Source organism: Leuciscus leuciscus, assembly GCF_965113295.1.
Source record: "Leuciscus leuciscus genome assembly, chromosome: 6".
In the NCBI taxonomy this organism is placed as follows: domain Eukaryota; kingdom Metazoa; phylum Chordata; class Actinopteri; order Cypriniformes; family Leuciscidae; genus Leuciscus; species Leuciscus leuciscus.
Window position 1 is genome coordinate 22690969 of NC_138730.1, and position 10497 is coordinate 22701465.

The window sequence follows — 10497 nt, forward strand, 5'->3', positions numbered from 1 at the left end:
TCTGTTGAAAGTTCCTTGAAATATTTCAGCCACGTGTTGTGTATATATAATATATATATATATATATATATATATATATATATATATATATATATATATATATATATATATATATAGATAGATAGATAGATATATAGATATGGATATAAAACTATTTTTTTGTTTGTGAATCTCCAGGAAGAGGTCAGATACGTAGCTAGAATTATACGTAAAAATTGCACAAACATTTATTTATTTTGTCTTTCATATAATTATATGCCCTGTGATCTAGAATAATCGCAGCAGTTATATGGGACACTGTGGTGGCACAGCATTGTTCTTTCTGTGACATTACCATTCACAGCAAGCGATCAGTAAAGACTAGAAGAAATCTATATTTTTAGATATCCTGTTACAAAAATAGAAAGTAGTGAGCAGTGTCGGGGAAAGTTACCTTTAACAGTAATACATTACAATTTTGCACTACTCCCTTAAAAAGTGACTAATTACGTTAGTAACCTTTTTATGGAAAGTAATGAGTTACAGTACTTTTGCGTTATTTTTTCTCACCTGGGCTGTGCTTGCTTGTTTGTTTTTAATGGCAAATAAAAAAATTGGCCAAATGTAAATGTCCTTTCATACCAAAAGTGAATTGAATAAGCCTCAAATGTGATGTGTATCTAAAGCCATTTTTGCTTAGTATGGTTGAGTTAGATCATCGATGGACAGCAGCAAATACATATTAAGATGTAAATACACAGTATATTTAACATATTTAATTATAGCAGGTTTTATAATACTGATGAATACTGAATCTGTTTTTGTGCAAGTGAGATGTGTAAATGCATGGTCCCATTTAGTCTAGAGCTACAATATCCTTCATGTTCACACAGCGCACACAACGCCTCTACACTTACTCCTGATTTCTCTCAACCTGCAGTCAATTAATGGGAAAACAGATTAACTTGTGTTACTTATTTGAAAAAGTAACTCAGATATTTTGTTGTAAATTTAAAAGTAATGCATTACTTTTCTAGTTATGTGACAAAAGTATTCTGATCACGGAACTCACGTTACATGTAATGTGTTACCCCCAACACTGGTAGTGAGATAAAAATGCAGTCCAGGTCTTGATGATTTTTTTTATTTATAAGCATAATATTTGGACCTTCAGGAAACTGTTTTGCAACTGTCCCCCCTCCCCTTTAGATGATTAAGAAAAAAGTTTGTGGTTAGGCAGTCCACCATATGTGCACTGACAGTCAAGTTCACTGTGAGCATAATAAATTATAGAGCAAGGGACAGGGGTGTGTGGGTACAAGGGACAGTGTTGACGGTGATGTCAAAAAACATCAGTGAAAATGACAAGTCCAAGCTTCTGACCTGCAACAGTGACACCTGAGCTTCTAATCGGAAGGTACAGCTCTCCCCTCTGTTCAACTCAGACAGACACGGGACAATTCAATTATTTATTGAATGCAATGGTGCTCTACAGTCTTTTCTGGATTTTTTTTTTTTTTTTTAACTCAAAGTAATAAATAAATGTAATACATAATAAATATATAAATATCATCTATGCCTAGTTCTGTCATGAAACTTTAGATGGTGCAGGCTCATGGGTCCTTAACGCGAGCTGATGATATTTACAGCGTTACTTGGTGCAAGCTGATTGGTTCATGTCGTGTCTGCAGCCAATGAGCTTGCTGCTTAACATTTAAATGGCTGGTTACCATTCACTATAGCAGTTTGCAACATGCTTTCAGAGTTAATCTGAAACCCCCCACCTTCCCCAGCTCCACCTGTGTAGATCTGCTATGGGTAATTCATATATATATATATATATATATATATATATATATATATATATATATATATATATATATATATATATATGTGTGCAGCACCAGTATGTTTTACATACTCACAGCAGTGTATCGGCTTATGTATTGGCAGTTACAAGTCCCTTTACTTGCTCTGCAGCAGCAATTCAGCAGCAGTACTTCAGAAACAATAGGGACTAGCAACAGCTGATGATGCAACGGTGAACGGAAGTACATTGTTTGCTGCCTTACCCAAAGAAAGCAAAAATCACTTAGCAACAATACAGATGATGGATAGATCATTTAATTATTTGACAAAGTTCCACATTTTTAATAACGATAAAATGTAAAAACAATAAAATAAAATAAAAACAAGAGAAGGGTTGCTTTGGTATTAAATGATACAGATACAATTAAAATGCCACATAACCATAAAACATAACATTTACTTATCTAATCTGTCACGTATTAACGACTACGGCTAATCAGCTACTCTCCCTTATTAGACGGTTACAGTAGAAGGTCACGAAGTAGCAGTTAAAGTCACGCATGCGCCGTAGAGCGCCAGCCCAGAACACCGCTGCCGTTCAATCAGCAGCTGTTGCTTAAAGTCCCTAATCACAGAATACAGTAGAGCTCGTGTTTTAAGACAAACCACACGCTTAAATGAATAATTCACTGAAAATGCAATGTGAGTCTCTAGTCTCTCTGCCATCTCTTATGTAATCAGCCTGGTTTTCTTTACATTAGCGCTGTTTTGTATTGATTGTTTGAATTAATTCTCTTACTGGATCATTGGACTGAAAATTTTCCCAGAGTTTAGCGGCTTAAAGGGGCGGTCACACTACACATTGACTTCCATTGACTTCCATTCATACGCATGTGAATGTGAAAAGTTTATATATGTATATATAACCAAGGCTTGACATTTACTTTTTTGCTCACCAGCCACTCTGGCTAGTGGTTTTACAAAGTTACTTGCCACTCAGCATTTTCGCTGGCCACAATTTTGACATCGATACCGTGGGGGAAAAACTGCCATATAGATATTTTTTAATATTATCTCATAATTTGGCTGCAGGTCAATTAGGCTAATATCACTTTAAGACCTGAAGCAAGGATCCATTATACTGTTACACATTAAGTATCCATTATACTGTTTTCTTTCTCAACTGTTTGCGTTCACTTAAAACATGAACATCACTTAAAACATCACTTAAAACTGTGTTTACATGAATATTAACTAAGACCAGCATTTTGACTGTTTAAGCGCAATAAGCAGCGGACAAATATCAAAATGTAGTACTGAGAGGAGGCTTTTTGTGCACAGGAATGAGTAAAATTATGTGCACAATCCCACGCTAAACTTCAAGCCCTGTAACACCAACAATATTCATCTGGATCAAATAAAACGAGTGAGTGAGGGGAGGCGGGTTTGTGGGTCAACTCTGTCAGAGAGATGAGAGAGCAAGAAAGCGCAGCTGGTATCGTGTATCTGTTCTGTGGAAAATGAGTATTGAAAGCGTTTCAAATATTTCAGTATCGATATGTATCGAAAAATCTATATTTTTGACAACACTACATTGCACTTAGTTTATTATTTCAGATGCCTTTTTACAAGACTACAATTGAAAAGTATTATATAAAATTCAAGCTGCCAAAGTTGCTAGTAGAAGTTACACGCCACTGCTGAAATCCACCCGCATTTAGCAGGTGTTAATGTCAAGCCCTGTATATAGCCAATATATGAATTGAGAGTGAGTTAGGGAAACAAAGGTTACTCACTCTTCATATATCTGTATAACAAAGTTATTGTTTTCCAGATTGTCATCAGACCAGAGTTGCCATGACGACAAAGTGGAATGGTGTGGTGAATGTCACCTTTGCTGTCTAAGCTCTCATGTCTGGAGCTCAGGTCTGTGTGTGTGTATATGTCGAGCTCTTGAGTGTGTGTGACGGGGCGCGGAGGGTGGCCCCCTGGGCCCCTGCTGCCCTGACGGCCCTGCCACAGCTGCACTCAGGTGAAACCGACGTGGTGGCAGCAGCATGAAAGCTCCAAAAAACAGAAAGAAAACGTTCCTCCAAGATCAAAGGCTGAACTCTGTTTCATGCTAACCAAATAGCTTTATCTAGATGGGGCGCTGTAGTAAAAATTACCAGAGCTCTTCTAGGGTAACAACTATATGCACTGACTGTAATACAGTTTGTTTTTCAATGGTTTGCCAAGATTATCGATGCAGGCAAACTTGACATAGGCCAGCATAGAGTGAATCACTTTCTTTGATAATGCATTTATTTATTTATTTACTTTTAACTAAATTCAAATTTGGAGAAAAAAATGCTGTCATTTCAAAGTTGTTTATGTTTTTCTTCACTTTTATCATATGGATTCACATGAATTAGACTCACTTTGTCTGCAGAGTAAAAAATAAATAAATAAAATCCCATATAAATAATGCTGAAAAACTAATGCTGTTTAACTAATTAAACAAATTTTCATGGTAGTTGTCATTTTTGGGGTTTACTTGCTATTTAAAACAACTTACAACTTTCGGGAACACAAGTAATGCATCTCATTGCAGCTTTTATATTACAATATACTATATACTGACTTTATTAAAGTTGAACCAACAACAAAAGAAGGATAGTCGGATTGCACTTTACAATAAGGTTTAATTTGTCAAGTTGTTTCAAGTTGTTAGTTTATGTTTTATGAACAAACTTGATTTTAACAATGAACAATAGTATATTTATAAACTTATAACATTGAAGGGGACATACCGACTGTGTTTATGTGAACCTTGTGTGTATTTGACGGTTGAAACACAACAAAAAATGTGAAAGAGAACTTAGGCTCACACTTTTTGTTTTGTGATTTAGTACTATTGACCCACTTCCCAGCGTGCACTGCGGCATGAACCCCAGTGTTGTTGCTGATTTTGTTGTCAGCTTTAGTAACTTTCTCTCATCTTGTGACTTCAAAATGAGTTTAATTCTCTATACTTAAAATTAGTTAGTTGATTGTTACCCTTGTCTGCGGCAATTTAACACATTTTAGGTGACAGGTGTTGTGATGTTCCTTATTAGTTTAAGACAACAATCTCTTTGCTTGCCATGATATTTCTCAATTTAAGATTGCATTAAATAAAAAAAAATTCATAGAGGTTAAGCTATTGCAGCTTCCAACAGTTCTTCCAACAATCAGTTGTTTTATCTAAATGGGTAGGCCTAATTGTTGGCCAGTTTTAGGTAGTCAAATTCACTCAAAACATTTACTTAGAATAATGCAAACTGTTACCTTTATTTTTCCACTAACAGCTGATTTTTTTGTGTTTTATTGACATTTATACATGTTAGAACTCATCAAAAGCTGCTCTCTGTGCTATTAAAGGTTATTGTTTAAGGAAATACATTTGTGTCACTTTTGATGTGAGGCGGGAAATAGATTATGCATTATCTCAGGCCCTTTGGGTGTACTAGTCCATCTCGGCATTCGTTAAGGCAGGACCCTGCAGACCTGCTGGGTTATGCTCTGCAATGTGTGGCCAGTATCTCTGACAGGTCATTATTGGCCATCATGCTGAGTGACGGACTGCAAGGACCGAGCATGCATTCATTTCTTTTGACTTTATTGAGGAAGAGAAGCTGCTTTCTCAGGTTTCCTCAGACTGATCAGAGAGAAGCAAAACGAAGTACACTGTGTTCAAAATATCACAAGGATTTGTGAGATACAACTGTAGTCCATTACTGGACACACAGCTTAAGAGTATCAGTGGTGTTGTTTCAGTTAAAGTTTAACTATTATCCCTTCAATTTTTATCTTTATATTTCATTTTAGACTTTACATTTTTTTATGAATTTTTTATGTACCATTTCACTACTTTTAAAGTTTGTAGGGTAAGTGACTGGAATTTGTAATTGTAAATTAAATTATAGTTCTTAATGATGAATAATACTGTATTTCTAAAGATTTTGCATTAATGGATAAATTAGAAATACAATTTTTGCAACTGGAGACAGGATGAAACCATGTAAAAAAAAAAAAGAAAAAAAGACAATAGTAATAACTTGTATGCAGCTGATTTATTTAAATGGCATTATTTAAAGTTTTGAGTCTGCGTGGATGGCGATAAACGGGTCTTCTTCCGTGTTGCTGATTCTGAAGGCAGCACGCCCATCTCCTCCAACCGTCACCTGTTTCCCAGTACATCTGCCACTTTCCTTCTGACCAGAGATCACATCACAGTAGGTGCCTCCTGGCAGGCCGGTGTTCAGGGTAACATTCAGCTCCCTAGAGCACAAGTAAATATTATAGATTATATGCTGCTGATAACACTTAGCTACATCCACAACATAGTAGCTAGATTTATCTCTCTCTCAAAAAAACATATCTCTCTCTCAAAAAACAAAAAAACAAACTAAAATCTTTTCTCATATTGTACCTTTCTTTAAAGAACAAATTCTTACCAGTCATCATTGTTGATGACAATGAACCCTCGATTACCACGGCTGAAAGAGATCTGGTTGCTTCCATTGTCCCACCAGTTGGAGAATGCTTGTCCATTTACAACATTACGGAAGGCCACCATGTTTCTGTGGAGAAATGTTAGTTTGCATCGTACATTCCCAACCCTTACTTTATAATCTTACTTCATAATTATAATGATTGTAAATTCTGAAATACACTACAATTAAAATGTTGGTATCAGATTTTTTTCATGTTTTTTCAAAGAAGTCTCTTATGCTCATCAAAGCTGCATTTATTTGATAAAAAAATATACAGTAAAAACAGTAATTCTGTGAAATATTATTACAATTTAAAATTAGTTAATAAAATATTACTATTTATTATTATTATTTTCTATGTTTAATATATATATATATATATATATATATATATATAGTAATAAACTATATATATAGTTTATTACTATGATAAAATCATTCTAATATGCTGATTTGGTGCTAAACATTTTTTGTATTATTATTATAAAAGTTGAAAATAGTTGTACAGCTTAATATTTTTTTGGAAACCGTGATGTATTTTTACCGTTATTTTTGGTAATGCATCCTTGCTGATTTAAAAAAAATCATACTGACCCCAAGCTTTTGAACCGTAGTGTATGTTAGCAAGCATAAGACATCTTGAAACTAAAGGAACTCACTTGATCTGACGCCATCTGTGCTCACAAACCCAGCCGTTTCCACAGGTAGAGTCAGAGTTGATGGTAACAGGTTTGGTGGATCCATCACCATTGCTGGGAGGTCCTATCCAGTCGTTTTGGTCCTGAGCAATGAAAAAGTGAAAAATTATGAATCCTTACAAGACATATTAGCATTTGTTTTCTCCCTTTGATAAGCTTAAACATCTACCTGTCCATTCACAATGTTGCGGTCCCACCGATAGCTGGACATTACTCTGGTAAATCCGTACGGGTGGGCCAACATAAAGGCAACACCCATTTTGTAAAGTCTAGAAAGAGAAGGATTATAACAGGTGAAAGGAAATTGTATATTTTCATGTGTCATGCATATGCTACTTTGTAAATTAAAATCATACAAAGTTGTACCTGGCATCCCAGAATGTCAGAATAGATGCACCTCCAGCACCATGTCCTCTCTGGTTATCGTGATTGTCAGTAAACACTAAAGCTTTATCAGAAGCCATGAAGCCCCAGCCCTCACCCCAGTTCCTGAAACAAACATTTTTGTTAATTTTTTTTGTTTTGTTTTTTAGTTTGCAAGAAACAATAAATACAACAGGGTGACAAAACAGAGCTGAGACCCTTAGAATTTTTTTTAATTAACAATAAAGTTCATATATTTATGCAATATCACACTCACTTCTTGTTCTGTTTTATTGTTCCGAGCAAGACGTTAACATTGAGTATCTTACATTTTAGACACAATATTATCAGTTACTTTTTTGTTACACCATAGTAAATATTTCAACAACAAAAAAGACGTGCCTCTGGGCAACAGCAGTGGTGCTTGATTCCTGAATGAGTGGATTGAATGAAGAGACTAAGTGAATGATTCATTTTCTCACTCATAAAATGGTCACGCATTTCATTCCTGAAAAAATTAGCATTTTGAATGAATCGTTTGAATCAATCATTCAGTTTCTCACAAAAAAAAAACAACAACTGTTGCTGCGTCTCAATTCGCCTACTTATACTACGCCCTAAAAGTATGTATTCTCTTTGTGAAGAAAAAGTAGATACTTTTGAGTGTGTAGCAGAAGAGTAGATAAGCTTTAGGACATACTATCACGTCATACAATTGCGTCTTTAACGGTTGCTCTCTGTCGCATCCTGTCACAGTAAACTGGCCTGTCAATCATCTTGTCAAAGATAAAATTCTCCTCATTTCATTTAATTTCCTACGGTATCTGAGATAAATGCTGTAGCACGTTGATCTGCAGTCGCGGGTCGCAGAGAACTCTCCTTATATTAATGCATAATGAGGCATTTAAAAGTTAATGGCCAAACAGATCTTTATAAAAGTCCACATTGTTATTGCAGATGAAATATACCACGGATAACATTAAATAGAGTTCGTGGGCCACTGTCTTCGCATGGAAGAGAACGAACCAGCCCACATCTACGGACACACTTATTTTAATCTCACATACTGTTTAGGATGGATAGTATGGACATTGAGACGCAGGGCCTCAGTATATGAATCAGTATATTAAACGAATTGGTTGGGTGAATGATTGAATTGCTTACTAAAAAATAGTCACTTGTTCTGTCTCTGAATGAATCAAGAGTTTTGAACGAATGGGTCGAGTTAATTACTCAATTGGTTAATCATAAAAACAGTCTCTTGTTTCATTCCTGAATGAATCTTTTGTTCATGAGTGTTTTGAATGAATCAGTTGAATGAATGAATCAGTGGTCCACACTAGACTCAATCAGACACCTACTTGCGTAACAATGTAACCTTCAGAAAGAGTCAGTGAAAAATTCCCACCACTAGACTGTTTGTCTGGAATATGCAAAGTAGATTGATACAGACAGCGACAAGTCCCAGTGCTGTTGTACTGTATGTTTGGAACTTTGCTTGACCAATCAAATGGAGAACTGCTGTATAATTAATAGCAATGCAAATCAACAGCTTTGCTTACTTGAGGAAGGATAGTTTTTCTCCATTCCATTTGCGGATGGCATTGCCCAGCTTTGCACCGTACTTGAACTCAGTCACCCTTCCAATTCCAGTGTATTCATTTGATGTAATGGGCTCCCCACCTAGATCAATAACCTAATAACATACCCAATAACAAGTAAATTGCTATTAAATATTTTGCCACCTTTTAACTGATGTTCCTTTTGGAAATTAATGGAAATACCTCTTGGAAGATAAAAGGTCTGGAGCCAGAGGAAAACCACTTAGTGTTCAGATTGTGAAGACGGCCATAGACAGCAGAAAGATCACCAGGCCACATGTGCTTGCAAGCGTCCACTCTGAATCCAGCCACTCCCATGTCAATCAGTTTGTTCATGTAGTCGGCCGTCTTACCACGCACATAGTCCTTCTCCAAAGCCAAGTCCAGAAGACCAACCAGGCGACAGTTTCTCACCTGCCATCATTACAGTGCTCAGATTTGTAACACCAAGACAACAAGAGATCACACTGTACAATAAATCAGAGGTTGAAATGAACACTTAGACATCAAATCATCTCATACTTGGTTGATATCCTGGTAGTTCTCGATGTTTCCACTGCCAGTGTTGCATTTGCCATCATTGAAGTCCAAGTTTGAGTATGGAACTGTGGGGAAGTCCTTGTTGTTGGCATTGAAATATGAACCACAGCTTGAGTGGGTACCAGATCCACCACCCGCTCCACACATGTGGTTGATGACTGCATCAACGTAGATGTACACCTACCAAAACAAACCGACATGAATTTTCCAGCAATTTTCCAGCAATAGGCTAGTTGTACTCTATTTGTAAATTATAGCTGCATTTACCCCGACATTGTTGCACCTAGTGATCATGTCTCGCAGCTCATTTTCATTTCCTGATCTGGAACACAGGTTGTAACCGATTGGTTGATATCTCTGCCACCAAGGGTGCCAGGGGTTTGTGACAACAATGCTCTCACTCGGAGGGGAGATCTGAAATGGGAAAAATGTATATTTTGTTATTACTATTATACATTTTTACTTAAAAAAGCACAAGAAATTATCAACTGCAAATGAACTCTTTGCAGTATTAACTTCAATGATGTGTTTAAAAATACCTGAACTCCACCAAAGCCATTTGGTCCGAGGTAACGCTCACACTCCGCTGCGATATCGGCCCAGCGCCACTCAAACAGGTGGACGATGGCAGTTCTTCCACTTTTAGTGTTAGGGTTGAACTGAGCGAGGCTCAGCCCGATCAACGATGCCAAGATTAGAAGCTTCATCCTTCCCTGGTTTAGAGAAAAACCTACAACAAAACCTAGGCTCATGTGCAGTTTATATACAAAATGACATTTTTCCTCTGGCCAATCAGGGATCTCAAAGGTCGGAGAAAGCCACTTTGAACTGCAGGTGAAAAACATTGACTATTTCCCATGGTACAAACTAAAAATACAGACTTCTTTAAATAACCTTATCAGCATAAACATAGTTATAAAACACTGTTAGGTAAGGAATGAAAAGTAACTTTGGCAAACTTGACACCACAAGGTTGAGACTGTAAACTGT

General features: G+C 36.3%; 1 protein-coding gene across 1 annotated transcript; it reads right to left on the reverse strand.

Annotated features, from left to right (window-relative positions):
• Nucleotides 1-5863: 5863 nt before the first annotated feature.
• Nucleotides 5864-10235, reverse strand: amy2a (amylase alpha 2A). Its single transcript, XM_082171829.1, has 10 exons — nt 10047-10235; nt 9775-9921; nt 9490-9687; nt 9151-9381; nt 8929-9062; nt 7370-7492; nt 7173-7272; nt 6965-7086; nt 6267-6392; nt 5864-6090 (listed from the first exon to the last, which is right to left on the reverse strand). Exons 1-10 carry the CDS (start codon nt 10212-10214, stop codon nt 5901-5903), a joined length of 1539 nt encoding a protein of 512 aa, XP_082027955.1. The 5' UTR covers nt 10215-10235; the 3' UTR covers nt 5864-5900.
• Nucleotides 10236-10497: the final 262 nt, after the last annotated feature.